Raw genomic sequence first — 24,826 nt, 5'->3', positions numbered from 1 at the left:
GCAAACAAATTTTTTTTAAACCGGAAATCAGAAACCGGATGGACAGTTTAAACGCCCAAGCAAGCTGATCTAAGTTTTATAATTATATAGATTTGTAAAAATACAAATATATTATATTTTTTTTTTATTTCAGAATGTTTTTAGGTGACGATTAAATGATTTGTATTTTTGCGCCATTCATGCTACTTCTTCAACTTGGATATTATTCTCATTGCAATTCAGCCAATGCAATTTCCCACTTATGGCACCATGGATAAAAGTGCTAAGTTACAATCAGTTCTTCTAAGTAACAGTCTTCTAGGGGGATTGTAAGTGATACAATTACATTACATGCATCCTAAACAAATATGGCGATTGGCTGCTCGCCCATCTGACAAATCGTAAAATTTGATTTTCGATTTTAATCATAAATTGTAGACATTACAAGGCTAATTTTGATCTTGGTAGTTTGAATTAAGTTGTCTTCTTATGTATTAAAGTAGTGGTTAAAAACATAATGTCTAGCTTAGTTGTAAAACTTTATTTTCTTAGTTAAAAAAAAACAAAAAAAAACTACTTGATTGATTTACGTAATTTTTGGAATATGACATTTTTGTTCTGTGATGGGTAGGTATATCAAAGAGTTTTCTTTTTATTGGTTTTTCAAAATAAGTGTAAATCTAAATAAGCACCTGATTTATTTATTATTTTGGGTCTTGTATCGGACTGTTACGTAGTCGCAGGTTAACCGTACAGTAAATAGTGGGGTCTATATATATATATATATATATATATATATATATATATCAGTGTTATCTATATATGTAAGGAGTGTATATAATGTATTTCTTTGTGTCATCTAGTGCTTCATATATAGACGTGTGTATAACTGTTTACACGTATATAAAGTTTCAATAAACAAACAGTTCCTTACAACAAACAGACGGAACATCTTTCTTGGGGTTTACATCTTGCGAAACAAGAAAGTATTACCTTCACTCATTCGGTCTTTGTTGACAAACCTGCCAAAGCTAAAATAAAGATTTCTTCCAAAGAAACGACCAAGAGTCTCTGGGTATATTTCAGACAGCTTTTATTCCGAATGCTTTCCCATTGGAAGATTGCACAGATGTTAGATCCTGCTTTTCCCCTTCGTACAGGGTCTGTCTCCAGCGCTGCAACACTCCAACTCTCTCCATCTCTCTCTTCTCTCTTTTTTTTCGTGTTCGTTGGACCTCCTGCTTTTATTGACAATTTGTTTCTTTGTTCCATCAGAGGTCAATATGTGTGTACAAAGTCTGATCTGGTTTTTCTTTGTTCTCTGCTAACTTGGAATTTGTGTGTGTGTGCATGATCTCCAAATTCCTTTATCCAACAGGATTACCCTAGGTTGATTTAAGAAATATATATATATTTTTTTTTTTTAGGTTTATAAAGAAAACTGGAACTGTTTGTGATGACATTGGATTCCCCACATTTATTACCAAAGTGAAACAGTTCATGAAGACTACAGGTAAGTGTTCTTTTTGTTTTTTTCTTTTGTCACATTAAAAATTTCACCTAATTCTCTAATCAATATCCATCAGTCTTTATGTTATCCGTGTTCAATGATAATTACACCTGGATAGGAAGTGCAAATTTGTCGACAACTCTACCACATACCACTCGGATTTTTGATTAATGATGACCTTATCCAGTTGATGGAATAGTCTGGGGAGTTTTTGATAAACATTATCATTAAAAATTCCGGAGGTGTTATAGTCCTGTTGTGTTAATTCCATTCAGCATCACATCTCCTACTGATGAGATGATTATCAAAGTGTCCCCCCCCCTATTTATGAATGATGATGAAATGAAAACTTGTATTATTTGGATTCATCAAACTACTGTTCTCATCTTGAGTGTCATTTTCACGTTTCAGTCGATGTAACCTCCAACCTTCTTCAGGTGCATCTTATCGAACTCTGAAATGTTTCTGTTGAACTTGGGAATTTGGATGGAATTTCGAACGGAGCCCTTTATTTACTTCATGGGGGTAGCATACTCTTGTTCTATCAGCCATAACTAGATAGAGGTCCTAGGCAATTGACAATTGCATTTTTTAGTCGCCCACACTGAGGATTGAACTTTGTAACTTTCAGGAGAATTTGATTTTTCCAAGTACTCTAACCACTGTGCCACGGGTGCTTGCGGACATCACGCTCAAAATGAGAATAGTAGTTCGATGAATCCAAATAATACGAATAACCAATCCTCATCTCAAAAATCCAGAAACCTCAGCGGAAGAACTGTTGGAAATTCATTATATATTTTTGAAATCATTTTTGCCAAACTAGAGTTCCATGTTTGAATCTTGAACATCTACAGAATTTGAACACTTAATATCTTATGCATATCTTGATATTGTTTACAAGAAAATTAAATTTATTTTTTGTTGTTGCATAACTTAAGCATTTCTTTGTAAATCGATTGGTATTAGGGAATGTTACGATTTGTTAGAAGTTGGTGACATTATGAACACTTTGTCAATTTAAACACTTGTCCTTTTTTTTTTTTTAAATTTATTTTTGGTCCCCCGACAAAAGGAGGGTGGACCTGTAAAATCACCCTTTTCCATTCGTCTGTCCGCACTTTTCTCAATAACTATGTCTTGGAATTTTTTGAAATTTTGCATAAACATTAAACATGATATGAGTAAAAAAACGTAACAGAATGGATTTTCCGGGAAAACTCTGGTTGTGCCCCCCCCCCCCCCATCCCGTGGGGTCCTTCCGGGTTAAAATGGCTAAAATTGACACTTTTGTGCTTATTAAAAAAATTAATACCTTGGATTTTTATAAAACTCTCTGGAAAGTTGTACCTAACTGATTTCTATATAATTTTGTTTGCCTATACTGCGCGATAACTTTTTATTCTATTTATCCTTCAAAAATTGTATTTGTCCTTTTTCAAAGCATAACGTACAGACTAAGGAAGGAACAGTGAGAATATCTAAATTATATTTCATAGAACTTTATTTGTATTTACATTCTTTTTGATTTTTTATTTCTTGATTATAACATTGATTTTTGTTTTGCATATTTAAAAACATTGGCTATATTGTCATGGGGGACAACAAAGTTGTTTGACCCTCACGTACCAAAAGGTTGTTTACTCCTGGTATACGGTCATAATGTACGTCATTGCCATTGTAATTGAATTCTTTCTGCACCTCTTTTTCTCTCTCCTTTCCCCTTCGACCATTTATCTCTGTAATTGGAACCAGCAGACTTTTTCTTGCTTTTCATTGCGATGCCAAACTCAAGTTCCGTGTTTGAATCTTGAACATCTACAGAATTGGAACACTTAATATCTTATGCGTATCTTGATATTGTTTACAAGAAAATTAAATTTATTTTTTGTTGTTGCAGGACTTAAGCATTTCTTTGTAAATCGATTGGTATTAGTGAATGTTACGATTTGTTAGAAGTGACATTATGAACATCTTGAAAGTGTTTATTGTTAATTTAAACACTTGAGTCTTTTTATTTTATTTTTTAATTGTATTGTTAGTCCAAAATTCATTAACAAAACATATTGTTATGACAATAAGCTTAGAAAAAAATCTGTAAAACTTATTTAACAGGTTAAAAAACTAAAAAAGTTTTAATTTTTTAGTTTTCTCCAGTTGACATATGCACATTTAAAAAAATTTTTTTTTAGACACTAAGAAAATCTACAGTTAAAAGAAAAATAATTTAACATAATAAAGAAAAAAATAATTTAACATAATAAAGAAAAAAATAATTTAACATAATAAAGAAAAAAATAATTTAACATAATAAAGAAAAAAATAATTTAACATAATAAAGAAAAAAATAATTTAACATAATAAAGAAAAAATAATTTAACATAATAAAGAAAAAAATAATTTAACATAATAATAAAAAAAATAATTTAACATAATAAAGAAAAAAATAATTTAACATAATAAAGAAAAAAATAATTTAACATAATAAAGAAAAAAATAATTTAACATAATAAAGGAAAAAATAATTTAACATAATAAAGAAAAAAATAATTTAACATAATAAAGAAAAAAATAATTTAACATAATAAAGAAAAAAATAATTTAACATAATAAAGAAAAAAATAATTTAACATAATAAAGAAAAAAATAATTTAACATAATAAAGAAAAAAATAATTTAACATAATAAAGAAAAAAATAATTTAACATAATAAAGGAAAAACTCATTGAAAAATTAAATACATTAAAAAAATATTTATGAATATCTCTTATATAACTGTATTTCCCCAGTAAGAAATTATCTTGATTGCATGGGTTCCAAATAAAAAGCATTGCTTTGTCAATCAATTGGTATTAGTGGATGTTACGCTCCGTTATAAGTCGATGATGTGAACATTTGTATTATTTGGACTACTGTTGTCATCTTGAGTGTGATTTGCATAATGCGTTGGTTGATATAACTTTCGGCCTTCTTCAGGTATATCTTGTTGAACTCTGGAAACGGCACAGAATTTTTACGACAATAAAGCTTGGAAAAAAAATCTGTAAAAAATATTTGTTTAGCAGGTTTCAAAACTAGAAAAGGTTTTAATTTTCTGTAACACCAAAGAGGGGCCACATCAGATCAGTAGGGTCGATGTGACGTTTTTTTGTGTTAAATGTAATATTCAATCCCGGGCGAACACCGGTTACAGAAAAAAAAAAATTTTTTTTTAGTTAATATTTTTATGTGTCAAAATCTTGTTGTTGAAATACCATACGGTCGGGGGATAAAAATAGAAATCGCATGCTAAACTTCAAAGCGAAAGATTACTTAAAACATTTTTTTTAACCAAAATACGCTCGCGTTTGAACTAAACAAGCCAACACAAAATATTCCGACACAGAGATTTGAAATGTCGGTCGGCTTGAAATGTGGTGTTTGACAGGTGAAATGTTGGATCATTTTTGATCTGAGAAACACACACACACACGAAACAGATCGGGCCTGATAAAAGAATTAATGACGTCAGCCCAAGGTTCGACATGAATTGTTTTTCAATATGTATTATCTGAGAAACTTCAGAATGATAATATGTTTTGGGCGTAAATAGAATATTTTGAGGAAATACTCAAATCTGCCGATGCACAAAGGACTTCAAAAGCAAGTCAGTGTTTATTTCCAATTATGACTTATCTAAATATGTCTTTTGGCAAATTGTTATGGGCGCTAAGGGAAATTCTGACATGTAAAGAATATTTTTCTTAAAAATCACACGGATGTTTTTACAAAACAAATAATTCAAAGAGGAAAGAAGATCAAACGGATATTTTTAAATAGATGAAATCTGGTGATCTATTACAAGCTAAAAATAATATTTCCTCTGATTATCAGTTGATAATATGGAAAAAAACCATTATCGAGAAGGCGGGGTCAGGCAAGTTGGGGAGGAGTCAATTTGATTTTGGAAATTGGGGGCGGAAAAATAATACCTGCCACAGGCCAAATTGACCAATGAGAAGGAATCAGGTGGATTGTTATCAATCAATTTGATTGGTCGAAGACGAACGTAGGCGTCGTCATTATTCAAGGGTTTTACTATATAAGATCTGTAAAACTCGATTTAATCAGATAGAAGGAGATAGAAAGAGATAGAAGGAGATAGAAGAAGAGAGAAGACAGAGATAAAGGTCTCGGCAGAGGAATCTAACCACCAAACTTCTCTCTCCCCCTCGCTGGTCGCCAGAGAGCTCAATTTGTAACTTAATAGAATTCAGAGGACCTAGGAAGAGACCAGCCAGAACACCTTAACGATAATTACAACGGTCCGCGACTCCGACCGAGTATTTCAACAACAAGAAGCTCATTCACAAATCTAATTGCTTGCTTCCATTTAATCTTCAATTGTACATACATCTGTAGATAATCATTTATGAATTTCCTAAATACATTATATATCAACCAACCTCCGGAGTTTGTTTGCTGATGTGCTGTTGTCCCATGTAACTTTATTTCTTTTACTTGCCACTTGTGACCCCGTTCCCGTCAACGAACACCCAGTCAACAGGACGACCAACTAGACGATCAAGAAGAACAGGTCTTGAGGACCGTGCAACCGAGAAGAGTCCTCCAACGCCTTGACGAGGACTCACTGGGTGACGCGACGTACCAACGGTTGGCAGACCTGGTTGCCCAGTCGACATAATTAATTACCCGGTGACTAGGATAGTCATAATTGGGCATCGACCCAGGGTTAAGATTATAACTGGGCCGCGATCAGAGGTTTAAGGTCGTGTAAGGTCACATTTCCAACTTTCTCCAGTTGACATATGCACTTTTTTTTTTTTTTTTAGACATTAAGAAAATCTATGGTAAAAAAAAAAGAAAAATAATTCAATATAATAAAGAAAAAAGAATTCATTTAAGAATTAATTAAAAACCTTAGGAAAATATATATAAATAATTTGAATACTTAAGATCTTATGGGTAACTTGATGTTCTTTTTTTTTTTTTTTTACATAGGCATCATCACTTATCAAGGCCAAGAGGCCACTCGAGCATAAGGGTAAAAGAGTGAACAGTAGAAATTGGACAATATAGTAACCGTTCGTAATGGAGATTCGGTAAATTTGTTAACTTATATGGAACGGCTCATCAAAAACTTGTTTGTGTTAGACTTGAAGACAACCATATTGTAGTCAGCTGGAAAGCAGAAAAATGGAAGACAATTCCATAGGCGTGCAGTTCTAAGAAAGAAGCTTTACTCATGGAATCTATGCTTAGGTTTAGGTACAGATAAAGAGTGGGGGAAACTAGTGATAGTGTTTTCTGCTAGACGGGTGTTTCTTGTGAAAGTTTGGCGAGGGGGGACCATAGAATGGAGCTCAGCCGAGCACCTGCCATGAAAATAACGATAAAGCAGAGACAAACTCGTAACATCTCTTCTGTGAGAAAGAGGTTGCAGGGAAGAGAAAAGGACATCCCCCACAAGGCTACGAAGTCTATTTTGAACTCTATCAAGGCAGGATAAGTCCTTTCTAGCAGCTCTTGCCCAGATGTGTCAACAGTATTCCATCCTTGGACGTACCTGGCTCTTATATAGATAGAGAATTGCATCAGCAGTGAGATATCTACTGGATCGATAGAAAGATTCCACCATTTTTCCAGCAGCCTTGGCAACAGATTTAATGTATGTTTGCAAGGAAATTAAATTTATTTTGTTTTATTGTTGCATGACTTAAACATTGCTTTATAAATCAGTTGGTTTTAATGGATGTTATGATATGTTAGAAGTCGGTGACATTATGAACATTTTGAAAGGATTTATTGTCAATTTAAACACGTGAGTCCTTTTTTTTTTTTTTTTTTTTTTAAATTTATTTTTGGTCCCTTTGTCCGTAAATTTTCCCTTGTCTGTTCATCTGTTCGTCTGTCCGCACTTTCATCAATAATTACGCCTTGGAATTTTACATTTGTATTATTTGGACTACTGTTGTCGTCGTTATTTGCATGATGCTTCGGTCAGTATAACTTCCTGCCTTCTTCAGATATATCTTGTTGAACTCTGGAATCGGCACAGAATTTCGAGCAAAATCATTTCACCTACGGGGGTAGCCAAAAAAAATTTGAGATTTCGACAAGATACACCTGAAGAAGAGCGGAGGTTACATCGACCGAAATGTTGTCCAAATAATACAAATTAACAATCCTCATCTCAAAAAATCTGAAACATAACTTTGAATAGCAATGCACATTGGCAATAAAACGCTTTGGATAAGCACAGATTTCAAGAGGGTTCTACTAAAATAGTCAAGAATTCTTGATACAGGGTGAAATGATGAAGTTGTCACCCTAAAGAAAACAACACTACAGATTTATTGTAAAAGTTTTATTGAAAAAATTAATTCAGGTAACTTGATTATGTAGTAGAGCTGACATCCATTTAATGTAGCTGCTTTCAGCCTCAATCACCGACTCGATATGGGTCTAGAACTGGGAGCATGCCTTTTCCACAAGTTCCGGTGGGAGCATGGCGAATACTTAGCAGATGGCAGTGATCAGGATGGCTTTGGTGCAGTGGGAGGTCATGTTGGTGATGTTCTCAACGTATGACCAAACAAAGTAGTCCAGCTGGTTACGGTCGGGAAGGAGTGGTGGGGGCAAGTGAGAGAAGGGCACAAAATCATAGCACTGCTTTTGAAGTCAAGCCTGGGTTTCTTTGCACTTGTGGGCCGTCGCCGAGTCCTGCTGCCACACCCATGGTCTGCCAGTGGCCACTTGATTGCACTAGGGAATCACCACATTCTTTCAGCATATCAAGGTACATTTTGGTGTTGACTTTCTAGCCAACTTCAAAGATGTGAGGTGGCATGGTGTGGCCATCATATTTGCATTTTGAGGGTGCTGGCAATGACCCTGTTCTCAGAACCTGGAATTGTAGAGAGCATGAGTTGTATAACGGCGCATCTCTGATCTTGCTCATTGAACATTGTATCACTTTCAGACATGATAGAAAGCTTCTATCACTCTTGGGATTTGTACATAACTGGTCTGAAAAAAAAAAAAAAAATTAGTTTTTACGAAACGGAAATGGAATCATGTCGTCTTTTCTAGGGCAACAATTTTATTGTTCCATCTTGTAGCAATATACTTTATTTGAGTTGAAAAAAATTTTTTTAAAAACAAAAGAAGTCCAACATCAAGGAGGTGACAATGGCTAAGTGGTTAATGACGCAGACTGACAATCTGGGTATGCCAAGTTCAAATTCAGGTAATTCCACAGAAACACATTCACGTGGTCACTCTCATAAATATCTGATATCCTTCTAGAAAGAATTCTTAGACAAATGATATTGAGGAAACAAATATTAACGAAAATCATCATCATTAATAATATTCAGCATAAAAAAAACAATCAGCAGCAGCTAACTTGAAGTATTATTAAACTTGACGACAGTGGTTGTAGCTAGACGAGTGTTTGTTGTGAATGTTTTGCAAAGGAGGGGAGGATCATAGATTGAAGCTCAGTCAAGCACTTTATACAGGGTGGCCATGTAAAATATCCCAGTCTCTCTAATCTTTCTTTAATTAATTTTTTTTCAGATTAAGCGACCCACTTAAAAGTAGCCGATCTCTCTAATCTTTCTCTTAACGACCAACTGACACCGCAAGACAAAATGCAATTCTTTTTCCAACAAGATGGCGCTACATGCCATAGTCTCACAGATCACTGACACGAGTTCATGACATGTTTATGGAAGAGAAAACAATATGCAAGAGGTTATGGCCACCACGTTCCCTGGAGTTGTCATGCAATTTTTATCTTTGGGGGACTTTAAAACGAAAAAGTTTATGTAAATAATCCTAACAATCTAGATCAACTAAAGGAGAACATTACCAACTGTTATGTAGTCACGGAATATAACTGGTTGTTAAATGTGGGAATTACAAGAAGACATCGTTTTGGCACCAAATTATCTATTTATTTAAACAGAAAAATAATAAAACGTTAGAGCAACAGATTATGTGAAATGCTGTCTCAGCCATCTTGAAAAGTCTTCCCCCCCCCTTTCCCATGCAGGGGAGATAACTCTTTGCTTTTCGGTTATTTCCCTTTATAACACCAACGTTATTAGAGAAATCACCAAAGAAGATATACAGGCAGTATCTGTTGTTAAACGTGCTAAGAAATGCATAGATGTCAAGGGAGAGCACTTCCAGCATCTTTTGTAACATTAAATGTAACGTAAACAATAAAAGAACGTTCCTCCTCTCTGCTACATTTAAGTGGGCCATCCTGTATATCCGATCCCAAAAATAACACTTGTTATAAGCCGTCCTTATAAGTTGGCATGTGTAAAAAAAACAAAGATTCCACAGAAACACATTCACTCAGGGACGTTGGCAACCTTCACGTGGTTGCTCCCGTAAGTACTCAACATCCTTCTAGAAAGAATTCTTAATCGAAAGATATCGGAGAAACGAACGCCAATAAAAATCATTGTTAATGATGCTCGACAAAGACAAACATCAACTTATTTTTTTTTTTCTTTTTCTTTCTTTTCGATCAAGAAACGGTGATTTCCTAACTTTGATGGAAACTGTATTGAGTTGTGACATTCTCTCTCCGCAGTGGAATTGATTGATTGCTGCATTCATTCTTTGCAGCCAAATTTTGTTGCTGGCGTTAGTAATAATTTTATTTATTAGGTTTTGTTCACTGCATCAGTGATATGCACTCTGATAACACAGCATTCGATTACCTTAATAGATGAAGCAAATCAATCAGATTCATTGCTTTTTATTCCCCTCCCCCAACCCCACTTTCGCTTTAGATTTCCCCTCTCTCTCACTTTATCTTTCTATTACTCTCACTCTGTCACTTCCTCTCTCCAACTCTCTAACTCTCAATCTCTTAAAGTCTCTCTTTCTAACTCTCACTTTTTAATGTTCTCTCTCTCTCTCTTTCTCTCTCTCTCTCTCTCTCCCTTGCTCTCTTTCTCTCGCTCTCTCTTACTCTTGCTTTTTTTCTCGCTATCCATTTCTCTCCCTCTCTTTTCCTCACTCTATCTATCTCCTCTTTTCTCTCTCTTCCTCACTTTCTTCCTATTGCTTCCTCTATCTCTTTCTCTTTCAAATCTTTAATACAAATATTTAAATTTTAACACAACATTTAAGAACATTTTTTTTCACTTTCAACATTCTTATATATATATATATATATATATATATATATTTGGTAAAACTGGTAATTAGTAAAAACCTGAAGAGAGTGCTCAATATTATTGCAGAGCAAATATGTGTTTTATTTTTTTTTTTATTTCCGTTTTATCTGTTTGGTTACATATGTTTCGGATGTTGGACTGTATTTACGATCTAACAGCCTCGTCAGACCTTACAGAAATGGTTGGTTAGTATTAGGAAGAATTGTTTTTAGAAGGAATACGAAAAAAAAAAAAGAGGGAAAGAAAAGGGAGGGGGATTTTGGGATAGGAGATAATATATATATATTCTTTTTTGTTAATTTGACCTTCTTGTCCAGAAAATGTCATTATTCTCCCCAGTATCCAATATTTAACTTTTTTTTCTTTTTCTTTACAAACTTGTTATATTTAAAAAAAAATAGTTTTTGTAATTTCTTGGTTCAGAATTGATAAATTAATGATTCGAAAATATTGGTCATAATCACTGCCATATTAGTCTTTCGATACAACAGATGTTGCATGGTTGACCTAATGGCTATCATTGCTTCCTATTTTATTGGAAAATTTACAATTCAAATCTCATCAGATATTTTGTACATTTACACAATACTACTGTTGGGAAAGGTATGACACACCCAGCTAAGGGTGAAAAACTTGTGTTTAAGTAATTGTATATTATCATATAATTGCATATATATAACGATATGATTGTATATAATATATGATAATATAACATATTATAACAAATATAATGATATAATCTATATATCTATAAAAGTGATATTGTCTGTGTGTGTACATTCCCTACCAAACTACTCTGTCAATTTTCAGTCTACAGGCTCGAGATTTGACATAAAGGGTATTGAGATTCGGGAAAATCTTTTTAATCAGTTTTCGGCCAGAAATTTGGTTGTTAAGCGGTCAAAGTTCAACGATTTGACCTTTGAAAACTCTAACAAACTTCTCCATCAGTCTTGGGTCTAAACACTTGAAATTTTAGATGTAGATTACTTGGACATGGATCAAACTTTTTAATTTTATTCGAGCCCAAAATAATAAATGTTAAGGGGTCAAAATTGGGGTCAAAGTTTAAAAAAATTTTGACCTCTGCGTTCTCTACCAAATTATTCAGCCAATTTTTAGTCTAAACATTTTAAATTTTATATAATGTGTATTCAGACATAGGGCAAGCTTTTTAATCGGTTTTTGACCAAAAACTTGGCTGCCAAAATTTTGACCTTTGCGTTCTCGGGCAAACTATTCAGCCAATTTTGGGTCTAAACATTTGAAATTTTACATAAAGCGTATTCAGACATACAGCAAGCTTTTTAATCAGATTTTGGGCGAATATTTGGCTGCCAAGAGGTCAAAGTTGAAAAGGGTTGACCTTTGCAGACTCTATCAAACTCCTTCACCAATTTTAAGTCTAAACACTTGAAATTTTAGATGTAGGTTACCTGGACATGAGTCACACTTTTTAATATATATATATATATATACACACACACACATAAAGTTATGAATAGTAAAGCTGGGCTGAACTGCTAGTTGTATATAATGTAACATATATAATGATATAATTGTATATAATATATATAACATATATAATAATATTGTATATAATATATATAATGATATAATTGTAATTTCATTATGAGTATAATATTATATTTGTATATAATATAACATATATATTTATATATTTCTATGTAATATATTATAATATAACATCTATGATGATATTGTATATAATATATTATAACATATATAATGATATGCTATATATATAACTAGCATGGGTGCGCGGCGTTGCCCGGGTGTTTGGAGGTGTGTGTTGAGCAAAAAACAAAAACAAAGTGGTAGTAGGAAGGCAGGCTCGGACCCGTATCACGAAGGAGGAAAAGAACATGAAAAAACGTGACGTCTTTGCTGTTACGATCACCGCCAAACCAGAAGTGGTGAAGGGTTAGGGTTATGGTTAATGACATAGGTTTAAATTAAGGCTAGACAATCAAAAAGAGGGGACGACTTTTGAAAATATCGGCGAAAAAAGCAACTCCTCCCTGTAGAAGAGTGCCCAGTTGAGGGTGAAGAAATTAATGCTTTTAGCCAATTTTTCGGTATTTGTCATCTGAAGGGTCAAGCTTCAAAACGATACTGATCTTGTGAAAATCCGTCGCCTCTGTCGAAAGTTTTAGGCAGACATGCTAACATACATACATAGATTTATATATTTGTAGCTCAAATTTTTGACCCAAACCGATTAAAAAGTTTGCCCTATCTCTGAATACCCTTTATGTAAAATTTCAAATGTTTAGACCAGACATTGTCTTTAGTAATTTGGTAGAGACCGCAGAGGTCAAATTTTTTTTAACTTTGACCTCAATTATGGACCCCCTTAACATTTATTGTTTTGGGCTCAAATCAAGTTATTAAGTTAGATCCATGTCCAAGGAACCTATATCTAAAATTTCAAGTGTTTAGACCCAAAATTGGCGGATATGTTTGGTAGAGTTCTCAAAGGTCAAATCGTTGAACTTTGACCCCTTAACAGCCAAATTTCTGTCCAGAAAATGGTGGGATCTTTCTATCAATCCTGTAGATATCTCACTGCTGATGCTATTCTCTATCTATATAAGAGCCAGGTACGTCCAAGGATGGAATACTGTTGCCACATCTGGGCAGGAGCTACTAGAAAGGACTTGGCCTGCCTTGATAGAGTTCAAAATAGACTTCGTAGCCTCGTAGGAGATGTCCTTTTCTCTTCCTTGCAACCTCTATCTCACAGAAGAGATGTTGCGAGTTTGTCTCTGATGTATCGTTATTTTCATGGAAAGTGTTCAACTGAGCTTCAATCTATGGTCCCCCCTCGCCAAACTTTCACAAGAAACACTCGTCTAGCTGTAAACACTATCAATAATTCCCCCCACTCTTTATCTGTGCCTAAACCTAAACGTAGATTCCATGAACAGAGCTTCTTTCTTAGAACTGCACGCCTGTGGAATTGTCTTCCGTTTTCCTGCTTTCCGGCTGACTACAATATGGTTGTCTTTAAGTCTAACGTAAATAAGTTCTTGATGAGCCGTTCCATATAAGTTATCAAATTTACCAAATTTTCATTACTAATGATTACTATATTGACCAATTTCTACTGTACACTCTTTAACCCTTATCCTTGAGTGGCCTCTTGGCCTTGATAATGTGGTGATGCCTATGTAAAAAAAAAAAAGAAAAAAAAAAGATACAGATTTCAAAGATTTTCCCAAATCTCAATACCCTGTATATCAAATTTTGAGTCTGTAGACTGAAAATTGACGGTTATTGTGTAGAGAAACATATACAGACAGACACTTTCACTTTTGTAGATATATAGATAGATGATATAATTTTATATATTATAACATATATAATGATATATAACTGCATATAATATTAGCTTGTTGCACAAGTTCCCATAATTTTTTAAGAAAATCAAAGAATTTTAACAGCAAAAGTAAGTTAGTGTGAGACCCAAGCTCCAAGTTTTTGTACGAATCCCACTGACTGAAGGTTGCATGAAATTGTTGCAAAACCACACTTCATCTTTTCACCCAATTCTTTACATGTCTGATGGCTCTTCCTTCAAAAGAACCCCAAGTTGGTCTTTGTCTATATTGATTGGTCTTCCGAAACAAGGAGCGTCATAGAGGTCAAAATTACTGTGTTTGAATCTGGTAAACTAATTTCAAACAGTTCTCTCAACTATAGCATTTTTTCCATATACGGCACAAATATCCTTGATCACTTCACTCGCTTTTTGACCTTGATTAAAGCCGAAAAGAAGGAGGTGCTGAGAATGTGATTTTTTTTATCTACTTGACAATCCATTTGACGGTTCTGAAAAACGAGAAAAAATTATATGAGCAAAAAATGATGACCATTATCCTGTAGAACAGAATATGTGCTTTCTAATGATATATGACATTTTGCTAAATATCAAAATATGTTTTTGAACAAAAAATTTTTATGAAACGGTGGGAACTTATGCAACGACCTGATATAAACTATTCATTTCTGTATGTATTGTCCAAATTTCACGTTAATAGATTATCCTAAAAGATTTGTTGCAGAGGCGCACAAGAAAAAATATTTCACATTTAATTTGAAGCCCTCCGAAAAAAAATAAAAAAGATAAGGTGCAACAAGGAATTTGGGGCTGGTGTGCTAGAACCCTGCCTCTACTCAGCGCACACACTCACACTCAAATTCTCTTAAACTTATTTTTAATCCTAGCTCAACATCTCTAATCATAACAGATTTTACTCACCTGCCCATCTATGTGTGACCCATGTGTACAATATGTCGGGTAGAAGCTGAGGAGGGGTGCCCTGGCACTTACAAGGTCCGCACACTCTGTCACTTGCCGTCATCAAAAGATTCCACCTCCACTCCGTCTCGGATGAGAGCAGTGGTGCGTAAACATATCAGGTTCTGTGAGTAATATTACGCTCTCTATTTCCCTTCGGTTTGGAAAAACAGAAGATCAGTTTCCACGCGACATTCCGACATTCCCGTAGGCAATGACCTGATTCATAACATTGACGTTGTTCGAGTTGCGGTTTGGGGGACGGGAGGGGGGGTTTACACTAACGCAAACGAATTCATACGTTTTAAAATGCTGCCAACTCTGAAGAAGGGCTGCTCAGAACACACGTTCCTGTCTGGACAGGGCCCAAAGCTGGCTTCGAAATCTGGTGGTAGATGTCCTCTTCTCCTCTCATCTACCTCTTTCTCACATCTCTGTACGATTGTTATTTTTCATGGCAGGTGCTCAACTGAGCTTCACTCTATGGTCCACCCCCATCCCTGTAAAACATTAACAACAAACACTCCTTGGCAATTCAGAAGTATAGGTGACTCCAAGTGCGACCATACTAACGTCAGGTGAAAATTTAACCTCAATCTGAAATTTTTTTTTTTTAACATAGGAGTCACTATGTATCAAGGCCCGGAGGCCACTCGAAAATGAGGGTTAATGAGTGTACATTAGTCAATGGAATTATAGCGTAGTAATCATAATTCAATTTTGTAAATTCGATTACTTGGGGGGGGGGGTCATCAAGAACTTGTTTGTATTGGACTTGAAGAAAATTAAATTGTAGTCAACTGGAAAGCAGGCAAACAGAAGAGAGTTCTACAGGCATGCAGTTCTGAGAAAGAAGCTTTGTTCATGGAATATACGTTTAAGTTTAGGCACAGATAAAGAGTGGGGGAAATTATTGACAGTAGTTTTGGCTAGACAAGTGTTTTTCATGACGGTTTTGCAACGGGGGGGGGGGACCATAGATTGAAACTCAGATGATTACCAAACAGATGGGCAGCTGTAGAAAGAAACTTTGATCATTGAATTTTTGTTTAATTTCAGACACAGACAGTAAGGGAAAATTGTTGATAGTGGTTGTAGCTAGATGAGTGAGCGATTCAGAAGCATAAGTGAATCTAAGTGCGATCATACTTCTTGTTTTGGTTTTAGATAAATTTCTAAAATATATCAAAAAAAAAAAAAGAATGTGTTCAAAAGTTTCACATATTTTCTTCCATGTCAATTTGCTTCCATTGTCTTCCTCTTCTCTTTTCTTTCCTCTTACGAATCCTTTCTTTCTTTCTTTCTCTCTCTCTCTTAAACTCCTTCGCTCTAAAGAAAGATGCTGGCTGACCATTTGTTGCTAGATGCTGTGGTTTGAGTTCTTCTTGTAGATGCTTTGGTGAATGGCTGATTGTGGTGGCAGCATTGTAAATAACTGGGTTTTCAAATTAAAGCAATTCAATTATAACTCAGAGATCATTTTTTATAAATGAGAATCATTCGTAAGATATTTCAGGGTACACTTTTTGCAAAAGAAAGTTAATTCTTCGGGTTCTTAACAGTTTATGATGCAGGATGTTTTCACTTAGATTCGTTCAAACAGCTTCTTGGTCAGAGGAGGAAGAGCTTTTCACCTTAGCTCTTTTTGGGGGGGCTATCTAGTCCTGGGCAAGAGCCTAAAGCTGAGGTGTGTACTCTTCAATGGCCAGCAAGCAAAATCTCTTTTCCAAACACAATGGTGTTTTTATAGAACCCTAATCCTGACCACCATCTCTTTGAGATTAGCATTTCCTCCTCTATCATTTGGAAATTACCCCCATCCCTTCCCTTCCATTGTCTTTCTCTTCTCTTTTCTTTCCTCTTACGAATCCTTTCTTTCTTTCTCTCTCTTAAACTCCTTCGCTCTAAAGAAACTTTATTATCAGCTATGCCTCTTCATCTTTCAAGTTAATTCTTATTAAGGTGGTCCCGTCACTTTAACATAAAACATATGATCTACTGCTGATATCCAGTGGTGAGGCCCCAGCTTGTGGGTTTTGGGGAGTGTGGAGCCACCCTTTAATTGCCATTGCTCCCAGGTCCACTCTGACCCGGAGTGGTAGTACCTGTTAGGGTCCCAACTATGGGTTAAATAGAAACCGACTTGAAAACAACAAATATATTCTATTAAAAAATTTTTTCTTCAAAATCTTTGGATTCGGCATTAAATAACCTGAAAAGGATTGATATGCCGTAAAACAATCAACCAACCAACTGGCGATATCTTCATGGATGTCCGCTAGACGTTTTTGTCTACCATATCAACCATAAAAACATATTAATTTCTTTACCATTTGGTCTGTCTTAAATCTAGTGTCCTAACCCTTAGCCTGTAAGCAAGGTGAGTTGGTGTTGCCCAGCACATGCAACAGTGTTACACTATAGAATTATATAATAAAAATATCAGCAGGTACTTCAAAATATTAGAACCAACAAAATCTAATATGTAAGCAATTATGTGTGTCTGTCTGTCTTCATATTTTCAAACTCTATCTCCTCCAAAACTAAAAGTCGCAGACCAGTTCTAGGGGCCTCAAATGATTGGATTTTTTATGGGACTTTCTTTCATGGTTCTTTAACCGATTAAAATAGTTTTTAAGGGGTCGAAATTGAAAAGATCGTTAAACATTTTGTACATTCATCTTAGTTTATTTTTCATTTGTAATCTGTATATATGCGTGTCACGTTGGTACAGTGGTAACGTCACCAGCAGCTTTGAATTCTACAGTTTCGGTTTCGATTCTAGCTGATGGCACCTAAATATTTTTTTTACTTTCGAAACCACAACTCTAATAATATATACGAAATCTGGACAAATTAAAATATCATATTTAAGTGTATTTTATAGCCGGGCAATGCTGGGCGCCCTCTCCCCCCTACTAGTTTATATATAAGTAAATTAGTTGTTTTTATTAGCAATAGTAACAGCTGACTATATATTCAAATTCACTTACCTAAGTGGCAATTTCCTTCCTTTGTAGGTTTTATGTATTTTTTAATTTAAAAAACAACTAAGTTTCTGCCGTTTTTTTTAAATTTTTTTTGTAAATTTAAAACACAGTGGGAACTTAGTAGTTGTCAACCCAATAAATTAAAAAAATAGCAGGAAATTAGTTATCAATCCAATAACTTAAAAAACAATATGCGTATTTGTATGTATATATGTATTATTGTTTAACTTCTTGTTCCTTCCCTGCTGAGAGGCGCAAAAATTATATATTTTCACAAATGCATATAAAACACATGGCAAAGCATGCACCTGAAGAAGGTCGAAAGTTATATCAGTTGAAACATTGTGAATATAGCAACCAAGACGAGAATAGAACTTTTGCATCCCACAGCTTTTCTCAGTAAGAGAAAAAGCCAAGAAGAAAACAGTTTCGGAAAAGACTTGATTAAAATATTGGAAGTCTGTGTATAAAACCATTCTCACACTTGAGACGACATTCACCCAGGCTGAGTTGAGCCGTCTCCTCCCATAGAACACACAGCATTCAGTTGTCATCTATCTTTTCGTCACTGCTAAACTTGTCAAACTTCATCATGGTGTTTGATGTGACTTGAGGCGACATTCAGTTATAATCTAACTCTCCATATTTTTACTGCTACATATTTTTCTTGTCAGTTCTGTGTTGCTGGTGTGGGGGCTAGGACCCACTGTCTGAATAACTTCATTGTTCATATAAATTCTTTATTACATTATGGAGAGAAGAATTAAAAAGAGAGATTTGGAATGGAGATTTATTTAGAGAAATATGTTAAATGAGTTAAAAGTACAATCTTAATTATGAGGCAACATTCACCCACGATGGGTTGAGCTGTCTCCTCCCATAGAACACACAGCATTCAGTTGTCATCTATCTTTTCGTCACTGCTAAACTTGTCAAACTTCATCATGGTGTTTGATGTGACTTGAGGCGACATTCAGTTATAATCTAACTCTCCATATTTTTACTGCTACATATTTTTCTTGTCAGTTCTGTGTTGCTGGTGTGGGGGCTAGGACCCACTGTCTGAATAACTTCATTGTTCATATAAATTCTTTATTACATTATGGAGAGAAGAATTAAAAAGAGAGATTTGGAATGGAGATTTATTTAGAGAAATATGTTAAATGAGTTAAAAGTACAATCTTAATTATGAGGCAACATTCACCCACGATGGGTTGAGCTGTCTCCTCCCATAGAACACACAGCATCCTGGATGAATGCAGATCACACACAACAATCTGCAGCTGTCAAGATAGTGATGGGCAGCCAGTTATGGGAACAGCGGTGAACACCGTAGGCCTATAGACCAGAGTTAGGTTCATCAACAGCTTTGATGGTGTGTAACCAATGTCTTCCGTTGGCCTAAATTATTAAGTTTTTTGGTTTATTAAATCATTGTTTATATATATTAAATTTTGTTTTGAAAAGTCTTAAAAATGGACATTGAAAATGTGTACAAACCCTGTATTGAGTAACGCTGTTTGCTGTTTTGTTTGGTTTATTATATCATTGTTTATATATCAAATTTTGTTTTGAAAACATGAATTTTGTCTGGAGAAGGCCTTGAAAAGTATTGAAAATCCGTACAAGCCTTGAGGTAGAAATGCAGGGTGACCAAAGAAAAACGGGCCCTAACTCTAATTAGGCCGCGTTTCTTAGTGTTTTGTCCGAATGAAATGAAACTTTGGTCATAACTAGTTTATTATATTCAAAACACTAGGGTCTTTGGCCTTTTTTTTTTTTACCGTTAACTGTAAAATGCTCAGAAAAACAATTGAATGTCCTCTGTTTTTTTGGGGTCACCCTGTATTCAATTTTGTTAAAAAGTTGTCTATTGCGATCTTTAGGGTCAGGTGTGGATGAAAAGTAAGAACAAGCCTTTGATAGAGAAATCGGGTTAAGAAGCAGTTGAGTTAATACCAGTTTCACACAAGAACAACAAATCAGGTTTGGTTTCCTGTAATAGTATTTCAACCTTTGGAAGGTTGGAACATAGCCTTCTCATGTCAGAGAAAAATATCTTGTCGTTGGAAACTGTGGTTCTGGGTTTTCGCTTGATTTGTTTGTTGGAAGTTTACATAGTTAGATTTTGGGGTTTGTGGAAAAAGTCATCGGAGTTATTAAAAGCAAGGCAGAGAGGAAGCAAGAGAGAGAGAGAATAGGGATGAAAGAATTAATGACGAAGGAAGACGTTTGTAGACCATTGAAAAGGAAAAGCCGTAGCAGTTCCCACTAATATGGCATCGAGAAACCCCCACCAGACGCTACTGCATGGCCCAGATTCCAATCATCAAATGGCTATGTAGCAGGTCTGATATTTTGCACCTGCTGATAGGACAGACTCCTTGAGAGTTACATCAATGTTCGGGTCTCTGACTCGGGCAAATAACAGCGAGCCTATCTTTGTTTTATCGTTATTTCCATGGCAAGTGCTCTTCTGAGCTCCAATCTCTGGTCCCCTCTCTCAAATCTTTCACGAAAAACACCCGTCTAGCTGAAACCATTGTCAGTAATTTTTCCCACTCTTTATCTGTGCCTAAATCAAAATGTTGATTCCATGAACAAAGCTTCTTTCTTAGAAGTGCACGCCTGTGGAATTCTCTCCCGTTTGCCTGTTTCCCACCTGACTACAATTTGGATGTCTTCAAGTCCAACATAAACAAATTCCTGATGAACCGCTCCCTTAAGTAAGACACTTTATCAAATCTCCAATACTAACGATTACTATGATACTGTCACATTGATTACTGTACACGCAATAACCTTTATCCCCGAGTGGCTTCCGGGCCTTGATAAGTGATCTCCATGTAAAAAAAAGAAAAGACGGATAGCAGCCCAGAAAAACGTTATTAGTGACGTGGTAACAAGAATAAAATGGAAAGAGAATTTAGTAATCTCTAGCTACTAATCGCATAAAACTGCCGACCAAGTATACAGCGTTTTCTTCCCTCTTTTTCAGAATCCTTGCTCATTCAATTGAGATGGGAACAAAATACGAGAAGCGAGAGTTCCTGAGCTGCCAAAAATGCCTTTTCTACTCTCCTTTAAAAAAACCAAAAAAAAAACAAAAGACCCCCCCCCCCCAAAAAAAAAAAACAAAAAAACTATTATACTTAGTATTAAGTTTATAACTACTGTTGTGGATATAGGTCCATCTTTCATGGTATCAGGTGGACTAAAAAGCTTAGAGAGGAAACTAAATTTGTATGGTTAAGGGATTCAATGCCTCCGTTCAGTCTTGAAAGACAAAGGATACTCCCTGTAGAGGCAGCTGCGCATGTTATTGTGAGGCAAGGGTTGCACAATCCCGAACCACACCTCTCCTGAATCGTCACTGCTCGAGCCCAGTGGTAAGGAGAAGACCAGAACGACTGGAAACAATGCCGAGATAAGCGGAGAGTACATACAACGTTTAGAAGTCACAAATGGTTACCCATCTGGTACTGGCCAGGCTCATCATTGCTTAACTTTTGTGATCTGATGGGAACCGGTGTGTCAAATGTGATTATGCCATATTTAAGGGCTTAAAGGAAAAAGAAAAGTGTTTTAAAAGACATGGGAAATCGTTGCAACGACAAGAAATATAAATAAATAAATTTGCTAAAAAATATAAAATGAAAATTAAATTACACCCCCCCCCCCAACGATCCTAAAAGAACCTCAGGAAAAAGAAGTAAAATAAACGAATAAAGACTAGATAATAATGCAAAGATAAGTAATTAAGACTAAACATTTATTTAAAAAAAATATATAAATAATATCAAGTAATAACACACCTCCGATGATATTAAATTATGCATCTGAAACAGATGAATTAATTTCCAATTTCTGCGAACCTGCTCCACCTACAATACAACCTGCCATGCACGTTTGAAAGCCAAACACGCCTGACGAAGGGAAGACGTCCTGAAATACAGCATTACGGATGCACCACCTGATCACCTAATGCAATTAAGAACATTCTACACGTAAAATATTGTATAAAAAAAATATGTATATATGTATGGTTATGCTGACCGAAACATGCTCATGACTGTGTAGTAACATATTACTGCTTATTTAAAAACAAATAGAGCACGCATATATATATATATATATATATATATATATAATATAAAATATATTTTTAGTCATCGACATACAGACCTGTTTCGTTGTATCACAACTCATCAGTGCCGCTAGACTAACACCTCTCCCAAGCCGAGGATCGAACCTAGACCGTCGTGATGACAGTCGGCAGTCCTACCCCCTTGACTACGGAATCGGTGGCCGAAATTAACTTGTCCGAACGATTATTTAAATAAACATTCGTTCGCTACTCGTAGAGGGCTCAAACGTTTGTTTGTAAACAAATCGCGAGCTTCGCATTATTTCAGCTAAATTAAGTAGCGAGTAAGATAATTTACGAGAGTGCTCGACCAAAGAGGGGAGCTTTATAAAATATATTTTTAGTCATCGACATACAGACCTGTTTCGTTGTATCACAACTCATCAGTGCCGCTAGACTAACACCTCTCCCAAGCCGAGGATCGAACCTAGACCGTCGTGATGACAGTCGGCAGTCCTACCCCCTTGACTACGGAATCGGTGGCCGAAATTAACTTGTCCGAACGATTATTTAAATAAACATTCGTTCGCTACTCGTAGAGGGCTCAAACGTTTGTTTGTAAACAAATCGCGAGCTTCGCATTATTTCAGCTAAATTAAGTAGCGAGTAAGATAATTTACGAGAGTGCTCGACCAAAGAGGGGAGCTTTATAAAATATATTTTTAGTCATCGACATACAGACCTGTTTCGTTGTATCACAACTCATCAGTGCCGCTAGACTAACACCTCTCCCAAGCCGAGGATCGAACCTAGACCGTCGTGATGACAGTCGGCAGTCCTACCCCCTTGACTACGGAATCGGTGGCCGAAATTAACTTGTCCGAACGATTATTTAAATAAACATTCGTTCGCTACTCGTAGAGGGCTCAAACGTTTGTTTGTAAACAAATCGCGAGCTTCGCATTATTTCAGCTAAATTAAGTAGCGAGTAAGATAATTTACGAGAGTGCTCGACCAAAGAGGGGAGCTTTATATATATATATAATGTTTATGCATATATGCAGGAAGTGGGTCAATAAAAGTGTGAAACTGCATAGCTGGTTCCCTGATTATATCTTAAGTTGCATCAGTTTGAGTTTATTTGTCTATTACTGCTTATGTGAAAACAAATAGAATATATACATATGAATCGGTGTAGAGAAAAAAATGATGGTATAAAATTATATAGTAATATATATAGATTTATTCATTTGTTTAATAGGGGTATACATCAATTGGAGTATTTAGTTAAAAAGGAACTCTTTATACCATGATATTTCGAACTCCCCCATATATAATATATAGATATATATATATCTATATAACTACTACATTTATTCGCATAAATTTAATATACGAAAGTATAGATTTATGCGTAAACTTTAAGTATTTACTTCAAAAGTGCTCAATACGTAGGTAGAGCTAGTTAGTAATTTATAAAATATATATGGCGATTAAGCTACACTGAATATTCTGCGTTTCATCCAACTATAGCATAAGCCTGACGAATCCTATAGTTGGATGAAACGCAGAATATTCAGTGTAGCTTAATCGCCATATATATTTTATAAATTACTATATATATATATATATATATATTGGCTGAAGAGAGCTTGACATGGATATCTAAAACAGTCCTAATTATCGGGCTTGAAACCGACGGTACCAATGACTTGTCTCATCTAACTTTCTGTACACAAAATACAAAATATAAATACGCTCTTATTTTTCGGATTTTCCTTTTAATTGAGTACTCTGCTGGATTTCTTTTTCCAAAAAAACTAATCATATATATATATATATATATATATATATATATATATATATATATATATATAGTAAGTAAGTTATAAAATGTATATGGCGATTAAGCTACACTGAATATTCCACGTTTCATCCACTCTAGGACTCTTAGCTCTACCTATGTATTAAGCACTTTTGAAGTAAATACTTAAAGTTTACGCATAAATCTATACTTTCGTATATTAATTTTATGTGAGTAAATTAAGTAGTTATATATATATATATATATACTAGACTACCCGTGACCCGTTGGGTCAGTATGTTATATTAGCTATGGAATTCATGTATGTGCGCGACACTTGTGATGTAAAGAAAATATTTTTGTTTTGACATAACAGAAACATTTCTATGAAAGTATATTAAAATGAAAAATCATGGACGGATCACTCAAACATGAAAAAAAAAATCTTCCCTATTCGTGTAAAGCTACCTATTTTTCCAAATAATCGCTCAAAAATCGAAAATTAAACATGATTTTCCTACGAATCGAACGCCGATGAAAGTCATTTAGCAGCAAAAACGCACATGAAACTACTGATGAGAAATATAAGAATGAAAAACCCATAATGGAATCCTTCAACCAAGTTATAGAAACTTAAAATCTAAAAAACAAAATAATTAATAAAACCTGAAGCAAAAAAATAAAACCTGAATAAATACAATAAAATAAAACTAATATTGAAACAGATTAGTAAATGTATCAACAAATTCACCGTTCTCACACAACTATTTTGTATCTAGAAATGTAAACAAAAAATAAAAAAAGAAGGAAGGAAGGAAAAGGGATGGATAGAGAGTAGTAGTAGTAGTCTTGGCTTTACTACAATTGTTCTTATGTTTGTTGACGGGTTAAAGTTATTTAGTTGTAAGAAAATAACGACAGTATAGTTG

At 34.9% G+C, this 24,826-nt stretch overlaps 1 protein-coding gene across 1 annotated transcript in view; it reads left to right on the top strand.

Moving 5' to 3' along the window:
- The window catches only part of LOC145266575 (S1 RNA-binding domain-containing protein 1-like), a 444,676-nt gene that overhangs the window by 56,974 nt on the left and 362,876 nt on the right, over window positions 1-24,826 (top strand). Inside the window, exon 16 of the mRNA XM_080122415.1 lies at window positions 1,407-1,492. Within this exon, the coding sequence (XP_079978541.1) occupies window positions 1,407-1,492 (86 nt within the window). The remainder of the gene's footprint in view (window positions 1-1,406; window positions 1,493-24,826) is intronic.

This window comes from Euprymna scolopes, chromosome 41 (genome assembly GCF_053919585.1).
Source record: "Euprymna scolopes isolate OS-2025 chromosome 41, ASM5391958v1, whole genome shotgun sequence".
Taxonomy (NCBI): Eukaryota; Metazoa; Mollusca; class Cephalopoda; order Sepiida; family Sepiolidae; genus Euprymna; species Euprymna scolopes.
This window is presented reverse-complemented; position numbering and strand designations above follow the sequence as displayed.